The following is a 21,075-nucleotide window of genomic DNA, read 5'->3' on the forward strand; positions in this document are numbered from 1 at the left end:
GTTTTATAAATGGCAATATTGGCCAGCACCGGGAAGAGGTTGATGAGAAATTCTCATGACTTTGTGGGGTCACGGACAGGATGTGCATAGATCAGGAGGTGTGGGGAAAAGTGCAGCCAGAACCTAACAGAAGGTTCTGGAGGAGCCGGAAAAGGGGCTGCAACTTGGCGCACTCCAGGTAGACATGCACCAAGCTTTCCCTCACGCCTCTGGAGCCCGGCCAGGATACCTGGGGCCAGGCTCAGGATGTTGAGCCAGTGCCAGAGCGTGGACAGGACCAGATGATTGAGCACCAGTGGCCTCCCCCACAGGGAAAGGCACTGAGGTGGTCCCATCCACCTCTGCAGCCACTCAGCCACCCTGCCCTCTAAATCTTGCCAGTTCTCTGGCAGAGAGGGATGGGTGGCAGAAAGGTAAACACCTAGATAGAGCAGCAGACCTGGACTCCACTGAATGGCCTGAAGCACGAGTGGAAGGGAGCTCACCTGTCACCCATCCCCAAACATCAGGCCAGAGCTCAACCCAGGTGGATGAGGCTGCTGAGGAGATGGCTTGGCAGGCCTTCACTGGCAGCAGGTCGCCTGGGCCCCAGACCTAAGGAGCACATCATCGGTGTACGCTGACAGGAACACCCGCAATTCTAGTTTGCAGAGCACCAACCCCATCAACCTCCTATGGAGGAGATGGGAGGAAAGGCTCAATGACCACAGCGTACAGCTGGCCTGACAGCGGACAGCCGTGACACACCCCTTGCCCGAAGCTGACAGGTTTGATTGGGTCCAGTTGAGCTTGACCAAACAGTCCACGGAGGTGTAAAGCACCTGGAGAAAGCCCATGAAATGGGGCCCAAATATCTATCCCTTTCTTAATGACTCCCTTACGCTGTTCGCTCTTTTAACTGCTGCTGCACACTGAGTGACAACAGCTATTTCTCAAGAGACATCAGCATTTTTCTCTGTGCATGATGGGTGTGTGTGGGGGGGGGGGGGTGGTCACAAAAGGTTCTCCTTGCCATGGACTATTCTATCACATGTAACTGAGGATAATCTGTTTATAGAAAACTGCTTTATTGATAGAAAATAACTTTGGAGCATCTGAAATATCTTGAACTCTGATGCAATACCCTCCTAGGAAACAAAGCCAATGAGCCTTCTGCAGCAATGAAGTCACCCATTTCCTTATTCACTGCATACATAATTAATAGCTCCACTGCGACTGATCTCCTACAACTACTACCCACAAGTTATAAACATCGGCAGAAACTTGAGAAACCAGATTCTCCTGCATTCCATCTGACCTAGGCTCAGAATGGTATTTACAAGAGCTGGACTGAGAACTGGCTGATGTGTCTAAATTGAAACAGTCCACAGAACCACATTGATTTTGATGAACTTCTGCTGGAAACCTGTCAGTGTCTGATAGAACCCTGGCTGTCAGGCAGATTTAAACCTACCTGGCTTCCTGCCAGCTTGCCCGGTGGGCTCCTCAGCAGCCTCAGGCGGACTTTCCAATGCCTCTGGCTCTGGGCCAGCCTACCCAGTGGACTGTCCCAGAGCCAGGGCTCCCAGGATAGCTGGGTGGAGAACAGTAATTCTATTTTGTGGAGGATTTCAAAATTTGGGGGTTTTGTTTTGAATCAGAATGAAACTGAGGCCTTGGCTACACTTGGGGATTCACAGCGCTGCCGCGGCGCTGCAAGTACTCCACCTCTCCAAGGGGAATAGCTAGCAGCGCTGTGAGCGAGCGTGCAGCGCTGCAGGCTCTGATTACACTGGCGCTTTACAGCGCTGCTCTCGCTGCACTCGGGGGGGGGTGGGGGGCGTTTTCACACCCCTGAGCGCAGCAAGTTGCAGCGCTGTACAGCGCCAGTGTAGCCAAGGCCCAAATTTCTAAATCCTGAAATCTTCCATTAAATGGAATTACTGTTCTGACAAAAAATGCTGAGTCAAGATTTCTCTGACCAGTTCTAGTATTGACACACTAGCACTGCGTTAGAGACTCTACGCATTGCTTTCCTGCAGTACTTTTTGTCCAATTCCTCAACCACTGTGCAAAGTTTCAGAAAAATGGGCTAGGAATCAGTCTGAAATCCTCCTCCTCAAACTGTGAACCATCAGTGGAGCTATTCCTCAGCTGCTACTGCAGCCTAAGGCCTGTAGCAGAGTCCACTTTCATGCACAATCTCTCCTGGGGTGGTTGGGGCTAGCAGATCAATGCAGTGACAAATCCACCAGCCAGTCCACTGCCCTTTCCCCAGTCCACAGCCTTCCCCAACACATGCAGAAAAAGAGTGCTGTGCAGAGTACAGTATTCCATGGTGTACCAGGACTGAAAAAGTCCTCCATGCATATTTTCCACAGCCTGCTTCCCTCTCCCACCAACCACTCCCTCACGTGTGAGACCACACTGATTTCCCCATGTTTAAGGCTCTCTGGGTCTACAGGAAGTGGGAGAGAAACTATTTCATGAAGAATGTGACTGAGAGAATGTGCTGCTTTGAAACCAACCTGTTAAGGCTCAGCCCTTCCACTCTTCAAGCGAGGCGGGTGGGAGAGGCAAACAGCTTTTGACTAATAAACTAAGCGTATGATGTGTTTGCTTGTTATTTGCAAACCTGAAGTAACAGCAGTACTTCCCATTGAGCAAAAACTTAGGGTTACTATATTTTGAGTGTCCAAAAAGAGGACACTCCACAGGGCCCCAGCCCTGCCTCCAGCCCTGCCCCCCCCCAACTCCACCCCTTCCCCAAAGTCCCTGCCCCAACTCCGCTCCCTCCCCTGCTTCCCGCGAACATTTGATTCGCGGGAAGCCTGAAGCAGGCAGCAGGTAAGCTGGGCGGGGGAGGCGGGGGGAGGAGGCACGTCCCAGTCTGCCCCCCCCAACCGAGTGGTTCCCTCCGGCGGCCGGCCCTGGCCCCAGCGTCTCCAGCCTGGCTCGGCTCGGGCCCTGGGGTGCCGGCCCCAGGCCAGCCCCCGGCCGAGCACCCCAGGCCAGCACCGCCGGCCCCCGGCCCAGACCAGACCCAGCACCACCGACCCCGCACCGCCGGGCCCGGCCCGGCCCCACACTGCGCCCCTGCCCCAGCACTGCTGGCCCCGCACCGCCGGGCCCGGCCCGGCCCCACACCGCACCCCCGGCCCAGCACCGCTGGCCCCGCACCCACCCCCAGCCCAGCACCACTGGCCCCGCACCGCCGGGCCCGGCCTGGCCCCACACCGCACCCCCGGCCCAGCACCGCTGGCCCCGCACCACCAGGCCCGATCTGGACCCACACCGCACCCCCGGCCCAGCACCGCTGGCCCCGCACCACCGGGCCCGGTCCCGCACCGCACCCCGGGGCCAGCCCCCAGCTGAGCACCCCCGCCCCAGCACCGCCGGCCCCGTCCCGGGCCCCGGCCCAGCACTGCCAGCCCCGCACCCCGGGCCAGCCCCTGGCCGTGCACCCCCCGGCCCAGCACCTCCCTATTTTCCCGGACATGTTCGGCTTTTGGGGATTTTCCCCCGGACGGGGATTTGAGGCCCAAAAAACCGGACATGTCCGGGAAAATCCGGACGTATGGTAACCCTACAAAAACTATCAGATCTTCAAAGGAAAAAGTAGAAAGATGCAGTAATGCAGAGTTAGGAAAATGCATGGGAGCATTTAAACCTCAATGTTCCTGGAGTTGCTCGGCAGTGGGAATGTCTTGCTAAATTCAATTTTCCTATACACACCTTTTCCTGACAGAAAACCTCAAGAAGAAAAACTGCAGACAAAAGAGGAATTTCATGCTTCTACTGAAAGTTACCACTTGCATGGAAAGTCATTATGGATTTGCATCACTTTTAACTACAAGCCAAAAAAAAAAAAAAAAAAGGTGAAGAAAATGACATCCCAACACAGAGACAACAGTGCCCAAAGCACATCCATATAAACGAGAGCAAATAAACCCAGCTGTAATTACATGGATGCCTTAAAGACTTTTGTTCTTTTGCCCCATTTGGGAAAAATGTTATTACAATTAATAAGTATTTACCAATGATATATATAGCATTTATATCATATAAGCAGGCCAGGCCACTCAAAATGGCATTATGGAAAATATACGTAACAAAAAAGCAAATCTCTTCTCCAGACTTACTTCATTCACCTTTTTGCCTTTCAAGGTTAGAGATTTTTTCCATGACATTTTAAATTTTGTATGAATAGTAAACCAGGGAATTCACTCAGAGTTTGATTTATGATAAAAAATGTCAGCCTCCTTATGTCTCAGGCATGGCCGTGTTGTGAATTGAGCCCCAGTGTACTAAAACTTGCAATGTCACTTTTTGCTGAACTAGAATCAAGCTCGCTAACTGCTAAAAAGCCTATTCAAGTGACAAACTGCAAATTAATTGAAAATACAGGCATTTTTATATGTTAATATATTATATAGATCTAAGTCTGTCCTTGAATAGCAATGTTCAGCTCCTATTAACTTTAACAGGCGCTGTATGTATGTATCCAAGGACAGAATTTGGCCATACATCTTGATGGTAACATACTACCACCCACAGCTACTACAGCGTATAGACACTTCTTCAGGTTAGGTATATGGGGAACCCAGTGGTTTGAAATAAAACAATGGTAATGTATTATGCACAGAATACTTTACAAATGCAGTGCCTAAATAAAACAGTGTAAATCATGAAACTGCTAGTAGTAAAACACCTTGACTTTCCATAGTAAAAAGCTAAAATATAATTTAGCACAGTGGTTCGCAACCAGGGGTATGTGTACTCCTGGAGGTACGCAGAGGTCTTCCAAGGGGCACTCAACTCATCTAGATATTTGCCTAATTTTACAACAGGCTGCATAAAAAGCACCAGTAAAGTCAGTACAAACTAAAATTTCATATAATGACTTGTTTATACTGCTCTATATATGATACACTGAAATGTAAGTACAATATTTATATTCCAATCAATTTATTTTATAATTATATGGTAAAATGAGAAAGTAAGCAATTTTCCAGTAATACCAGGCTGAGAAACTTTTATATTTTTATGTCTGATTTTATAAGCAAGTAGTTTTCAAGTGAGGGGACACTTGGGGTACACAAGACAAAACAGACTCCTGAAAGGGGTACAGTAATCTGGAAAGGTTGAGAGACACTGATTTAGCAGATATAACTGTCGGATGCAGAACTGTATTTTGAGAACCATTTTGAGACATGAGACCGATCAATTTTTTATTCACTTACTCCTTCGCTCCCCATAGTTGTAGCAATGGAAACCAAGTATAATCACTTCAAAAAGTTACTCAGTTGCATCCAACGTAGGCGGGGAGAGGGTGTCAGTGCAACTGTCTCTTCTTTCAGAACCAACTGAAATAATGTTACTTACTGATTGGCTGCCCAGTCCGCTAGGTCTCCACTCTCCAGAATAAGGTGATTTTTGTCTGGCTCAGGGGGGCTACTGGAGACTGCAGGTGTAGGAGAGTGAGAAGAAAGAGAATCCATACTGCCAGTAGGAGTGTCCTCCCTGGGAGGGCTGTGGTTGTCAACTAGAAGAGGAAAGCACAAGGATACAACAAGTAGATACCATTAAAAAAAAAAAATCTAGTGCACAGTAAATTACTTAATTATCCAAAGTACATTGTATGTTACAGTGAAACCTTTACAAGAAACAACTTTCAGTGTTAGAAGTATTCCCCGCCCCCAAATATACATTATTAGTATCACCCTAAAGTATTTCCAAAACTATGGAACACAGTTTTGCACCATTTTTGTTAGAAGGTTACCTCTGCTAAGCAAACTAATTCCTCTGAGTGGTAATTTATGACAGACTTCCTGTTCAGACTGGGATTCTTTGGGTCCCCTGTCTTTGTTAGCTTTGTTAAATAAAAGACTCTTAAAACAAAGTAATGTAACACAAACACTCCGGGAAATGATCTTTCACAAGATAATGCAATAATCATAATTGTATCAAATGCAAGACTGTGGAATTTACAGAGATCACAATAGACAACAAACCTATAACAAGCAGACAGTTGTGAAACACACGATATCTTTAGGACATTTTAGGGTATTGCTGCTGCTAATCTGTAATTAACCCCATCGTTTTCTGGTCAGCTGATTGTTTTACACGCTGCTACTAGAATATCACCTAGTGTGTAAAATATTCAGAGATGATTTATTTAGTTGGCAGCTTTGTTTTTCTGCCACTAGAGACCCTTTAAGAAACAGAGCATCTATTTCATCGCAAACGATGACAAATAAAATTACAGGTATGCTGCGCCATTGTGTATGAGATCCCCAAGACAAAAAACACATCCCACATTGTGTTGTTCTGCTTGGATCTATCTATTTAGAAGATAGCTCTTCACTTTTAAATGTACAGTTAGAAATGTCTGGAGGGATGTATAAAATGAGAGATTACAAATACACCTCTACCTCAATATAACGCTGTCCTCGGGAGCCAAAAAATCTTACCGCGTTATAGGTGAAACCGTGTTATATTGAACTTGCTTTGATCCACCGGAGTGCGCAGCCCCGCCCCCTGGAGCACTGCTTTACCGCGTTATATCCGAATTCATGTTATATCGGGTCACTACCCAGCACAACAAGGCCCCAATCCCGAATGGGGCCTTTGGGTGCTACCATAATATAAATATATACTAGTAATAATAAATATTCAAGACAACCTTCACAGAATTCCCTCATTGATTCTCTCATTTCACTTCCATTCTACTCCCATTAACATATACCAACACATCCCAGAGCAGTGGTGATTAATACAGTATTAAAAATATTATATAGTGATGACCCCTCCACCTCATCATCGAGTTCAACTCCTTCAGGCAAAAGCTACAAACCCCAAATCCTACCATGCCATGTCTATATAATTATCTGATCAATAGTCTCTAAATTGTAGCATTAGTTTGAGGAGCTGCATATTGCGTACACAGCACTCTACATGAAAAAAAAAAAAAACTTTACAAATATGTTCTAATTCAATAATTGACATAATTAATCCCCACAGAGAATGGCTCAGTTTGAAATAACCTAATCTGAGTGGAACGTTCTACTGTTTCACTGATTTGATTTCCTTTTCCTTTTAAAAAAAAATTAAATATTGTCAACTAGAAACACCTTCAGAGGATAAAAGCCATTGTCCTCCACCTCACTACTACTTTATCCAAGTCAATTTCTTCCACTGAAACAGCAGAAACTCATCAAAGCAGTCAACTCCTGCTTTCCCAGCCAGCTCTTCACCATCCCCCTTGGTAATTTTGAAAGAACAGCTTCCCTAGAGATTAAAATGACATACAACTAAAGACATTCAAGTGATAAAAAGTGATCATCTGAAAATTTCTCCCTAAAGTAGCTGCTAATTTAAGGATCTAAATTAGCCTGTAGTAGCAAAGTATGAAACTCTGAGGAGGAGAATGCTAACCTCAGAAAATGACTCATTCATATTCTATCCTAATCCTGCTCACTCACAGAGCAGCTGCACTACCTTACTGCTTTGCAATGATACTTTGAGCTGATAATTCTTCGATATTGCCATTCTAATTTGCATGGCATGCCATGCCATGAGAACTATACAAGTGTCAGGTAAAAAGTAATTCATTACATCCCGTTTACAGGTATACATGTCAAAATCAGAAATATATTCTAAAGATTAGACAGTAATATTGTAATCTTACTTCATAAGGTAATTTAATTTTTTAAAACTAAATAAACTAAGTCGTAATGCACATTTCCCCTTAAAGTCTTGCTTTTCAGACCCAGTTACACTGATGGCACCAAGATCCTCAGTCAACATAATCACACCATTTCAGAGGATTTGTCTGCTTCTGTGATTTGCTAAACATTTATAATTACAAGCCATCAAATGAGAATATAATCTAGATAAATGCACGCAGACAGGTCAAGAATATAAAGCACTCCTATGAGTGTGCAAATACTCGGCAGGAGGGTTGTTTTAGTTTACAGGTACGGTTGGCAGTGCTTCCATATTACAAGTTGCAGGTACAGTATGAAGTCCTTCATACACACGGTGAAATCCTGGATCCACTAAAACCAATGCCAAAACTCCCATTGACTTCAATGGGGTCAGGATTTTACATGTAGATTTTACAGTTTGTCACAATTTCTTTCCTATAGCATAAATATTGGTATGGATGTGCCTCCATCAGCTTAAAACAACATACTGCATTGTTGCTTTCTAGTAACACAAAAGATTTTTTGCTACACATAGATAATATCATTGTTAGTTTTGGAGACTAACTTATGTCCCCCAAATTCTAAATTAATTTTCATAGATTCATACAGTTTAGGACCAGAAGGGAGTTGTAGTGATAGTTGGGGCCTGGTAGGCCTACTCCAGTTGTGAGTCTAGCTGTGGGGAAACTGGATAAAAGTCCACAAAATGTCATGATAACCTATAACAATAAATAGTGATGGGAAAAGGGGAAAAAGAGAGAAAGAAAGACTGAATTAGTATAAACAAAAAGGCCGACTGAGACACCTCAAGGACTGTGTTAAAATCATGCCCTGTAAAGAAGAGAAGTGTGGGACTGAAAATTAATGGACCAAAATTGGTGTGTTGGAAATTAGGCCTAATCGGTGAACTAAGCAATGAGAAAACAAGTTATTCTGCCCATCGCTCCCTCTGGGGTCCTTAAAAGAAAAGACTGGGGGAGTGGGGGGGGGGGGGAGTGGAAAGAGATTGGAAATGAATACAATTGCAGACTGAAAGAAGAGGAAGGAGCAAGTTTCACCATCATGGCTGCCACCTCCACCATCTGCCATGACCCTGGGATCCATCCTAACACCGTTGGTCCTTCATCATCCAAATCCTGAGGGATGTCCTGACCACACCAGGACGGGGGGTGGAGGGGGGGAACCCAAATGACACTACCATCTCCACCAGCTCTGGCTAAATCCCAGATATCATCTGGGATGGGAGATTGTCGTCCCCCTCATTTCTCCTCCCTCTGTTCATGTGTCCTTTTCTTTCCTGACCTTATTTCTTCTCTTTCCTACCACTCTCCTAAAAATTTGTAATCTCATCAAAGAATGAAATTAGAATTGTTTGACAAAACCGATCTCCCATAAAAGCAGACAGGCATTACTTATATTCTTACACGTTCATTCTTTATCAAGTGGATCCTGTCACACTTCAGGGAAACTGCACCTTTATTACCCCTCTATGGTCTAGCAAGGGCACCCACTCTAGGCTCCAAGCTCCTCAGCCACCACTGTTCCCTCTCTTGACTGGGATTTCCAGACTGCACAGCTTCCTGCCTATACTGTGGAATCCCCAGCAAAATCAGAACTGCCAGCTTGCTTTACTTTTCTCCTCAGAGACAAGAGACAGTTATAAGTTAGCGCAAAGTTCTTTCTTAGCAAGCACTTTTATTCCTAAGGTAGAAGCATTACAAAGACCCTACAGACATGCTAATAAGCTTACCAGAGACCACCCCCTAACTACAACAAGGGCTCTGGTTGGTAATTAGTCCTTCATGCCCCACACAAGGGTTTTTCCTGAGGTTCATAACAGCTATCACTCAGAACTAGCTCCCCTGTGAGTTACTGAGTCCTTCCTTTATCTAGTTTGGGCTTTTGAATAGGTGAAAAGGTAATCAGCCAGATAATGGATTTCAATTCGAGGCACAGTTTCAAAAGAATGGCTCCGGAGGGAATTCCATTCTTCTCAATTGTTTCCTAGGAATCCCACTCCACTAAATTCAGTCTTGTCTGGTCCACTGAGATCTTTTTGTTTTGTTTTTTTAAAAAGAGTCCTTTGAAACATATAACACTTTGCAGTGTTTACATCAATCCTTTCTCCCCCTCAGAAGAACCATCCCACAACAATACATAAACATTTGCATTTTTAACACAATGACCTCCTGAGATACTTTACTTAATTCAAAATAGGTTTTCCAGGATATTGTCATATCTGTCACAAACCCATATCAACTTTTCTATTATTTTCCTGGGATTGATGTCCCACTAACAGGCCTATAGTTTCCTTGGTCATTCTGTTTGCCTTGTTTGAATACTAGAAGAGTGCTAATGTTCTGTCAGTCTTCTGGAATTTCCCCAGTATTCTAATATTTATTAAGAATTAACAACAGTCTCCTCGGCCAACTCTTTTAGGCCTCTTTTGGGTGCAAGTTCATTTGGGCCCATTGAGTTTAAAATGTTTATCCCTAGATAAACATTGTTGTTTGACATCCTCCTTAGTTACTAATGGACTGGAAGGAACTTCATTATCCTCAAGTGATATGAGTACATCCTCCTCCTTTTTTCAAATACAGAAATATTTATTGAACACTTCTGTTTTTCTGCATCATTAACAATTTTACCATCTAGTAATGGGCCTATACTCTAGCTAGAATTTATTTTGCTGCTAATATATTTTAAAAACTCCTTATTATCCATAGCCCTGCCAGCCATGGAGGTTCCCCTGATGTCTTTAGCTTTCCTTATCAATTTTCTACATTTCAGAACTTTTAATTTATATTGATTGCTATCTATTTAGACTTTTTTCCCCCATTTGTTATGTATTGCTTTGAAAAGCCAGTAAAATTCTGAAAGTTTCAGAGGGCAGAGCAGCCTTGAAAGCATTATCATGTCTACTGTATCTACTGTGTCAAGCACTTTACTGGAACAGTGGGGTTTTTTTTTTAATTCAGTAGATTAATTGATTCCTAATATTTTTTTCTATTGTGGTTCTCTCCCTCACCCCACCCCCATTTCTTCTACAGTGAGAAGCATTGTCAAGTTCTGAAGGTGTAAATGTTGCATTGCATTACTGGATTGATAATTGATATCTTTTATTCTTTTAGAGAGGGGCACCAGGAACTTCAGTTTTCCTCCCCCTCTCAAAGCCTCTTCATTATAGGTAGCTTCCATACAGAAAAATAGGCAGAACATGATTACTTTTGAAGTTCATTGCCATTCCTTAAATTAGCTAGAGGGCTACCTTTCTGATCACTTCCTTCAGTGTATCATTGAGTGGACTGTTGTCCTGAGCGTTTCATGGGTGTTCCTCAAAGCCTTTATCCCCATCCGATTTCACTTTTCTCACTACACCCTATGTCTACGTGCTCTTATCTACAAGCCTAACTTAGACTATCATCTTTATGTTGATAACTCACAAATCTCCCTCCACCCATTCCAATATCTCAACCAATCTCTAGAACAACTCTGCGTGGATTACCCTCAAGCATCCAGACATCGATTGAAACTCTGCGAGACCAAAACTGAGTTCTTAATACTACTTTCCACCAGAACTGCACCCTACCCCTTTTTCTCTATAACCATGGGCAACACTAATATCATCTGGGTCACCCAGTCTGTGAGCTCGTATATCACTTTTGCCTTGCCTTCTCTCTCGAGCCATACATACAGGCTTTTTCTATATCTTGCCTCTTCTTCCTACATAGGTACAAGATCCAACCTTTCTTCTCAATCCGCATAACTAAAACTCTGCCTCTGTGCTGTAATGGCATGGTCTGCCACTCTAAGGACCAAAGGGCCTTGGGCCAGTCGCCCTGTTCAATTATCAGACTCAGAGCAGCATTGAAAGATGCGAAGGGAAAGGCCTCTGGGCCTCTGCGAACTGCTTTGATCAGGAGAATAGCTTTGTTTTGTGTTCGAATAATAAACTGAGCTCTGATGAAAAGAGGCTGAGAAAGACAGGCCAGCAGCACTACATGTGGAGAATGCACACTGGTGATTGGTCCTTGAACAGAGAGGAAATTAAATTAGCTAACAGGAAAGATCAGGATTTGCCTTCTCCCCTTGTTTGGTTGTCTTTTTTTAATACTCAGAGAAAAGAAAGAGGACATCGTCAGTCTACTGGTAGAGCAGCAGCAGCAGACCCAGGCACTCCTCCTTCAACTCCTGTAGAGTCAACAGCAATAGCAGGAGGCTCAGCTTGCCAATCAACAGCAGTTCCAGGAACTCCAACCCCAGCAACAGGAGTGGTTCCTGAAACATCTGGAGAACTGAGCTTCAGGGAGTCTTACTGGACCTGGAGAGGATGGCTCAGGCAGGCCTTGCACTGGGTTGGCAAAGATGGGGCCAGAAAACAATGCTGAGGTTTTTCTCAGCACTTCTGTGAGAGTAACCAGGGCTGCAAGTTTGGATGAGTCAGTTTGAGAGCCTGGGTGGCACCCATTTCTGATGGGAGCAGGGTGACCAGATGTCCCAATTTTATAGGGACAGTCCCGATATTTGGGTCTTTTTCTTATATAGGCTCCTATTACTCCCCACCCCCGTCCCGATTTTTCAACATATGCTGTCTGGTCCCCTAGATGGGAGAGACCCAGGCAGGGTACAGAGTATTGAGTGAGGAGCAGTCTGGCTTGTATCCCAAGGTAAAAGCTGCTATTTTAGACAGACTGGTACTGACTCTGGAAGCATACAGTCATTGATTCCAGGTCAAACAGTTTCTACAGGGAGCATGCATGCACGTAGTGGCCCAGTGGTTGCAGGACCTCACTACCCATTGGTTGTGTCCAGAGACTAGCTCTGTAGAGAGAGTTATAGACCTGGAGGTTTTGGAACAATTTTTGCAGGTCCTGCCTGTGGGAGCCCAAAGCTGGGTAAGGCATTTTTGGGCACTTTCCATGGGCAAGGCAGTGGAAAGAGTGGAAGCCTTCTTGGAGGCCAAGGGAGCTGAGCGGCATATGCCAGACCGGGAGTTTCTCACTAGGGAAGGCAAGAAGAAATGTATGCCAGATCAGTAGTGCCCCCTGACTTTGGATGTGTGTTATACCCTGTACCCATCCCCTACATTTGAGTTTAATCAACTCAGTGTAGCTTTGTTGTATGCCACATAAAAGAACCTGAGTAACAAGACCTAAAGTCAAACTGAGTTCTTGGGGAACTGAATGGAAAAGATCTCAAAGGCTACCCCAACACTAAGGAGGCGGGGGGATCTCTCAAGTGGAGATAATCCTGGTAGCCATAGACAGAGAGCATTTCAGAAGAGTTACTGGCCCCCAATAAGTCTTCCAACCTAAGGGAAGTTCCCCCAGAAAAGCCAGAAAATCTCAGTAGTATGTTTCCAATGTGTCAAATCTGGGAACGTCACGAAAGATTGCTCATTAATGGAGCAATGCAATTATGTGGAGTGCTATTTCAGACAAAGGGAGAAGCTGGGATCCCCTAAGAAGCATGTAGGGCATATTGGATCACCATGGAGGAAGGGCTAAGATCCGTGCTTTGGATGTGGGAAGGTGAAACACGTATTAAAGGGATGCCCTGGGACCTCAGAGAAGTAGATGAGGGCCCTGCAAAACATGGGGCCCTGCAAATGAAGCAGAACAGTCCCCAGGAGAGTCAAAGGAGGAGGAAGTGTATAGTCTGTTAACAGAACTGAGCAAGTCCCAGGTACCTGAAATGACATGAGGAGAGAGAGGTTCCATCGTGGCCCAGGAATATAGGGGAGGAACCAGGGCCGGCTCCAGGCACCAGCTTAACAAGCAGCTGCTTGGGGGGGCCAAGGGAGAGGGGTGGCACCTGCGGCAATTCGGGGGCAGCAGGTCTCTCACTCCCTCTAGGAGCAAAGGACCTGCCGCTGAACTGCCGCCACCGATCGCGGCTTTTTTTTTTTTTGCTTGGGGCAGCAAAAATGCTGGAGCCGGCCCTGGGAGGAACTAGACCCAAAGACCAGCATACCCAGGAAAGTTGTGTGCAGGGCTGATGAGAATAGAGCAGAGGTCTTTGTCCAACCTAACAGCCTACTGACTCGGCTGGCAGAATGCTTGGAGGAGCTGGAGGAAATGTGCTCCACAAGGGACAAGGTTTTGAGCACAAGCAATATAGAGGGAACAAGAATTGGTACATATCAGAGGGAAGGAAGAGAACAGTGAGCAACAATACTTGATACTGGAGGAGGTGGCAAAGAAGCTTTGCACTGAAGTTCTCCTACTGCAACAGCACACGACAGAAAAAGATCAGAAGATAGAGACCCTTGAGGCTGAGGTGACTACCCTAAAAAGGAAAGGGCTGTGCCCTGGTGAGGATATAGACTACAGACATTGCCCTCAGGCCAGTCAAGCAATGACTCTGATAACCAATTAACAGTGGATAATCAGCTGAACATGAGCTCCTAATGTGATAGCATGGCCAAAAGAGCTAATGCTGTACTGGGATGCATAAATAGGGTAGAGAGGTTATTTTATCTCCGTATTTGCAGTGGAGCAAGTTCTACTGGAATACTGGGTCCAGTTCTGGAATCCACAATTCAAGAAGGATGTTGATAAATTGTAGACAGTTCAGAAGAGAGCCAACAAGAATGATAAAAGGATATGAAAACAGACTCAAGAAGTTCAATCTATTTAGCTCATCATAGAGAAGGTTAAGGGGTGACTCCATCAGTTTATAAGTATCTACCTGGATAACAAATATTTGATAATGGGCTCTTCAAAACAGTCCAAGGCCGGAAGTTGAAGTTAGACAAATTCAGACTGGAAATAAGGCGTAAATTTTTAACAACCAGGGTAATTAACCATTGGAACAATCTACCAAGGATTGTGGTGGTGTCTCCATCACTGGCAATTTTTAAATCAAGACAGGATGTTTTTCTAAAAGATATTTATTTCAGGGAAGTTCTATGGCTTGTTTTATACAGGAGGTCAGACTAGATGATCATGATGATCCTTTCTGGCACTGGAATCTATAAAAGCCTGTCCTCGCTCTCATCTTTTTTTACTCCCTTAATTCTTTAACTCCCACACTCCTGACCTTCTCCTTATTTCTACTCCCAGTTAAAAAGAAAATACTGATTTGTTAGACAAAATCTGTAACAAAACTGTGTCAATCACCACAGTATTCAATAAGTTTGTATGTTATTTCACCTTCCCAACTCTCTCTCATTCCTCCCCCGGCCCAAAATCAGAGATTCTTAGGGTTGAAAGACTTTAAATATATAAAATGTAATAATATTATCCATATCAGAATCCAAACTTTCCAGCTAGGCTAGCCAATTTTATCTTTTCTTTTTTAATTTTGTTGTTGCTGCTGTGATTGGAATGCAAGTTCCGTTCAAAGAATATTTTGTTGTTGGCTTCAGAAACTGAAATATCTTGACAAACATCAAGAATCTGTCCTTGGCTTTAATCCAAGAATTTTAAATAAGAAAACATCCATTTGTAACAAGAGCTAAGAAAACCAGACAGCTAACACCTTCTCTCTCAAGCAATTAACCAATTTTTCTGCAAACTCACTTAAGTAGAGTTACAGATTGCACCATCAAAAGAAAAAGTAATCTTTAAGATCAGCCTTACTAACAACATCTATGGGTCAAAAGTAGTTTGTAAAAATGAAAAATTCCGTAGTAACAGTATGCAACATGAAGGCTTCACACGTTCCACTGAGATATCAAGATGATGAGCATGATATAGATTATAAGCAGAATAAAATGTTTTCATGTATTTGAAGGTGTCACGTTGGCTGTACAGATATCCCAAACTCCTTTCTTTTCCACCTTGCATATTGTAATAAACAAAGTCTAATGTAGGTAAGTAGCAAATAAAGTTGAGATATTCATTCACCACAAGGAAAAATTTCTCCTGAACAATACAGATATCTAACTAAGTAGAAAGTAGTCTTATTTGTCTGTGAATTTATGATGGATACATTCAATGTTTTCATTTAAAGAGAAACTTCGCAGATTAGAGACAGAAACTATGCACATAATAAACATCCACAGCAGAGTAAGAATTACATTTGTTACTTAGAACTTCAACAGGTACAGCGGTAGAGTGAAATGGTATGAAAATATGACAGAGGATCGGTTGTCTTACAATGTCAATACAAGTTAAAAGAAATCACATGATATGAAGTACAGATCACGTTATTAAGTCAGTGGCAGCTAATAGGCATTATGTTATGACATGAACCACCACCTCTACTTCAAAAGGTCAATGGAATTCTTATGTAAATTACATTATGAACTGAAGGGGACCAGTTAGGTTACAATGTCAACAGAAGTCAAAACAAATTACCTTATACTGTTGAAGCAGAACATTCACATTTACATAATCACAACAGAAGTCAAAAGATTCTGAGACAAGATACTTAAGCTCCTAAAGGGAGAGGAAAAAACTAGTCAACCTACTTCTCTTGTGCCAGTGCCTCTACCATTAAGGGTGGATTTCCCACCACTACAGTCCACACTGATCATGTTCAAATGGCAGAAATCAGGAGCAGTCTTCTTTCTTCAGATTTTAATATAAAACATCCAGTGCTGAGGAAATTATTCTCAAAATAATTGCCTTCTTTCCAACTGAAATGGGTAAGCAGAACTCTGCTTACTATTCAGACCCAGTCTACATCCCCCAAATTGCACCTATTTCACTAAATCTGTTTCTAAATTGACTTAGTTAAACCAGTCCAAATCCTCTCATGTGGACACACTTCACAGCAAGTTTATTTTGGTAGAAAACCTTAACAAACAACACTAACATTAAAAAAACAAAAAACAAATTTCAGGATTCCTGAGATACTAGTGTCTGAATATCAGGTTCCTGTACACTGTGTGAAAGACAGCTCTATTACTGCATGTCATTACATGGAAAAGATCTTTGTTATTGTGTAGCAAACCCCATAGACTTTTACTACTATCTTAGCATGTAGTTAGACTACATAAAATGTGTTATTACGTTTTCCATTAATTAAAATGTTAGAAGGACTGTTGCACACTGCAACCAATACAGATTTCTGTCAGACAGTGGGCAGTAGATGACTTGTTTATCCATCAGAATAATGCTTCTTTTCGAAACACCTGCAGTAAGAGTCAAGGTTGCAGAACATTATGTAGGCCAATTTTTCTTTATGCTAACATAATTTTTAAGAAATGGCTTCAATGGCTGACCTCACTTTTTTTCCTAAGAAAGACCAGCTTTGATTTGTTTAAAAAAAGTGTGTGTGTGTGTGTATATAAATGCATGTATATATTATACACAATGTAGAGGTTTTTATTAGAGAGATTACTTTCCCCAACCCCATAATGATTCAGGAATGCTAGAAAAGCAGCATCAAGAGGCAGAACCTGTCTGAAGAATGGTTCATGCAGCTTAAGGTCTGCAGCCAAAATGCGAGGGAAAGGAAATGTGTCTTCCATCTGCAAGACATTACAAGCTCAGGGCACTTCTCCTTCCTCACTCACCCAAAAGCTTTTTAATTTTTTTAAAGTGTTTGCATAGATTTTAAAAAAACAAAACAGGTTTTCCAGTCACACTTTTACTGCCTGGAATATCATGGAATTAACCTTCATTTATATCTGTTCCTTGTCAGGTTCCCCCTTAAAATGTAGGATGAAGAATTTTTAGATTGTCAATTCCCTCAGTAAAAACCACACAGATGTGCTGAGTTGTAGGTGAACCTTTCACTGAGATAACTTAAAATGAAATGCTTCAAGAATCCTCATCTCTTCATCAAGCTGTGGCAAACGGTTCCAGGCACAATCACAGATCCAGAGTCGGGGCATCCGTTTAGACCTCATAATTAAATTCTGAGATATGACAGATCAAAGGGGAACTGCGTGAACTGAAATCAGATACAAAAGTGTGGAGTTCCTCTCTTTACTCTTTGTGGATTACAATGACAAGAGGAGGCTCTATCAATCAGAATGAAAAACTATGGTGAAGCTCCTAGTGAACCTCCTATAGAAGAGCCATAGGTCACCAAAAGGGGAAAGATACAGCTAGAAGAGAAAGCAAGGATGGTTGCTCATGAGAAGGCAGTGCCATGACTACACTTGTACAAAAATCTCCACTCTAGGCAAGCATTAGTGCTCCTCAAATGGCATCAAATATCCTTAAACCCAGGGCTATTTTGTTAAAAGTTTTCTGTTCTTTTCAGGACACAGTGCCATATTGCATGTCTGTGAAACAAAGGCACACGCACTGGCAAGGGGTTTATGGTGCCTTTCTCGTCAGACGACGTTATCATCATCATGGGTTTATTTTGACTTGCCTTCCGAGTTTTGCAGTATTGGCTTTGGCAATCCTGTCAGTTAGTGGGGCCATGCCAGATGGTTGCTGTGGAACTCCTGCGAGTGTCTGCACCAGGTAGACATCGACCACAGAAAGAGCTCATGCACTCAATACAGGCTCCCCAACTGACAAACTGAGACCATATCACCTTGTTATCCACTTTTCTTTTGCTATTTAGTATTAAAAAAACAAAAACAAAAACAAAAAACCTTTCCTGCCTTCATTTAGAAGGAAGCGCTAGCATTAGCAGTAATTGAACAAGCTTACATTGCTACAAAAACACAGGGCTGGTCTTCACGATGGGGAGATCGACACTATAGGGGTCGATTTAGTGGGTCTAGTGAAGACCCGCTAAATCGACAGCAGAGCGTGCGCTCTCTGGGCAACCCCGGTACTCCACCTCTCTGAGAAGAGTAAGGGAAATTGACCGGAGAGCATCTCCCGTGGACGCAGTGCAATGAAGACACCGGGCTAAGTCGACCTAAGCTATGTCGACTCCAGCTACGTTATTCATGCAGCTGGAGTAGCACAAGCCCTAACATGCCCCACAATGGTTCCCCTTATCACCCCTCCTGTTCAGTATATAGTGGAGTGCCGGAAAGGTTAATGAGGAGGCCTATGTTGAAGTGTTTTCAACATGCTAATGACACTCAGCTCTGTTTCCATTTTGTCTGAATTAGAGGGTGTGGCCAACAGAACGGCCATTCTGGGTCAGACCAATGTTCCCTCTAGCCCAGTATCTTGTGTTCCAACAGTGGCCAATGCCAGGTGCTTCAGAGGGAATGAACGGAATAGCCAATCATTGAGTTATCCAACCCCTGTCATCCTGGCAGTCAGAGGTTTAGGGACACCCAGAACATGGAGGTTGCATCCCTGACCATCTTAGCTAAAAGCCATTGATGGGCCTGTCCCCCATGAACTTATCTAATTTTTTATTGAACCCACTTACTTTTGGTCTTCACAACATCCTCTGGCAATGAGTTCCACAGATTGACTGTGTGTTGCGTGAAGAAGTACTTCCTTGTATTTGTTTTAAACCTGCTATCTATTAATTTCATTGGGTGACCCCTGGTTCTTGTGTCACATGAAGGGTTAAACAACACTTCCTTATTCAGTTTCTCCACACCATTTATGATTTTTATAGATCTCTATCATATCCCCCCTTAGCTGTGTCTTTTCTAGCTGAATAGTACCAGTATTTTTAATCTCTCCTCATATGGAAGCTGCTCCAGACCCTTAATCATTTTTGTTGCCCTTCTCTGTAATTTCCCCCCAATTCTAGTGTATCTTTTTTTAGAGGGACCAGAAATGCTCACAGTATTCAATGTGTGGGAATGTCATGGATTTATATAGTGGCATTATGATATTTTTTTTCTTATCTATCTCTTTCTAACAATTCCTAAGATTCTGTTAGCTTTTTGACTTCAGCTGCATATTGAGCGGATGTTTTCAGAGAACTATCTACAATGACTCCAAGATCTATTTCTTGATTGGCAATAGCTAAAGAGAAGTCTGTCTCAGTGAACAGTAGCGCACTGAGAATGGATGAGAGGGTCAGGGCTGTGGCTCAATCCACAGAAGACTGAGGTAACATTGTTAGGTTAAGGAAAGCAACGATAGGATATGGCAAAGTTTGTATTGGCCCCTGCGACTTAAGGTGCGTCTTTGTCATGTGTGATCACAATTTTGGCGTCTTGCTAGTTTCCAGCTTATAACATAAGTCAGCAATGACCAAGACAGCGTTTTCCACCTCCATATGATCAGGAGATTGATGTTCTGTTCTTACACGCAAGGACCATCCTACCATCATCCATGCCTTGGACACGTCAAGATTAGGCTATTGTAATGCACTTTTCAAGGGGCTAAACATTAAATCTATTCAGTAACCGAACATGTTGTAGAAGACAGCCACCCATTTCCTAAGGGTGTACCCCAAGTGTTATACATCTTACATGACATTCTTGCCTATATGTTGCTGCTCACACCATCTCATAGGACAGCTGAATTCTCATCTATCTGCTCGGCTCCAGCCAGGTAGCAGGGTACTGGCTACAGTTTCAACTTCTAACCCCCAGGTCTCTACCATAGCGCCTTCTGATCAGGAACCCACTCTGCTATTCTACCCCGCTGTTGGTTCCTAGCCAGAAAGGAGCAGTTGTAGTTGGAATTAGGGAAGGAGGCAGTCTGTCTGTCTGTCTGAGCTTTCCACTGTCAGGGGGAAATGAAAACCCTAAAAGAGAATCCGGGAGCTGTCTGGGAAGGACAGGATCTAATGGGGAAAAAAGGAGGGGAAGAAGGTAATGGGAGAAGAGGAACAGAATTTGGATGACCAAATGAGAAAGGGTAAAGGGAAGCAGAAGCAAAACAGGGGAAGGTTCCCTTAACTGTCCCATAAACCCCTTATATCCAGAACCCCAGTCGCAAGACTTTTCTCACCAACACTGAACACCACCAAAAAGAGAGACAAAAACATCCAATTAAAAGAAATGCTCTCATTTGCTCCAGTGTTATTCCTCATTAATAGGACTTGAGCCTATTGCTTCAGCTGTTTATTCTGCAAGCATCCTTGCATGCCTGAGTAAGGAATATTATCTTTTGAATTGAGGTTGGATAGCGCACAGCTGGCATGAAGCAAGGGTACGTGTCAGTGGCTTCCATGCTTGGGATTAATGGCTTTTAGTATGCCAAACTGGCCTGCTTGCAGTATTATGTGCCTTTGCGTGTCTGTGTGCAGAAGGTGGAGCATTACAGAGATAGAGGAATATTGCAGGAGATCTGACTTTTAATGATGCTCCTTCTCCAGGAAAGATTGACCCTATATCCTAGGCTTACTGGTCCTCTTATTCCCCTCATTATTTTTTTTATTTTCACTCCAGTCATGTCCTCTTTTAAATGCTTTCAGTGCCCATTTTAATTGTATCTAAAATTTTACTTTTGAATATTCTTACAAGCTCTGTTTTGCATACTGAAAGTGAGAGAGCACTTTGCCTATATTTGGGAAATAAAAATGTGCCTGGAAAGAGACTCTGGATGTGGCATTGGATACTTCATGGGGTGGGGAAAAGCCAGCACCTGACAGTTACACAAACATT

At 43.4% G+C, this 21,075-nt stretch overlaps 1 protein-coding gene across 4 annotated transcripts in view; it reads right to left on the reverse strand.

Annotated features, from left to right (window-relative positions):
• ARHGAP10 (Rho GTPase activating protein 10) overlaps positions 1-21,075 on the reverse strand; it is a 241,199-nt gene that overhangs the window by 22,532 nt on the left and 197,592 nt on the right. For all 4 annotated transcript variants that reach the window (XM_054030633.1, XM_054030631.1, XM_054030634.1 and 1 more), the window contains one exon: positions 5,365-5,524. In XM_054030633.1, coding sequence (XP_053886608.1) covers positions 5,365-5,524 — 160 coding nt within the window. The remainder of the gene's footprint in view (positions 1-5,364; positions 5,525-21,075) is intronic.

The sequence above is a fragment of the Malaclemys terrapin genome, chromosome 5, assembly GCF_027887155.1.
Source record: "Malaclemys terrapin pileata isolate rMalTer1 chromosome 5, rMalTer1.hap1, whole genome shotgun sequence".
Taxonomy (NCBI): domain Eukaryota; kingdom Metazoa; phylum Chordata; order Testudines; family Emydidae; genus Malaclemys; species Malaclemys terrapin.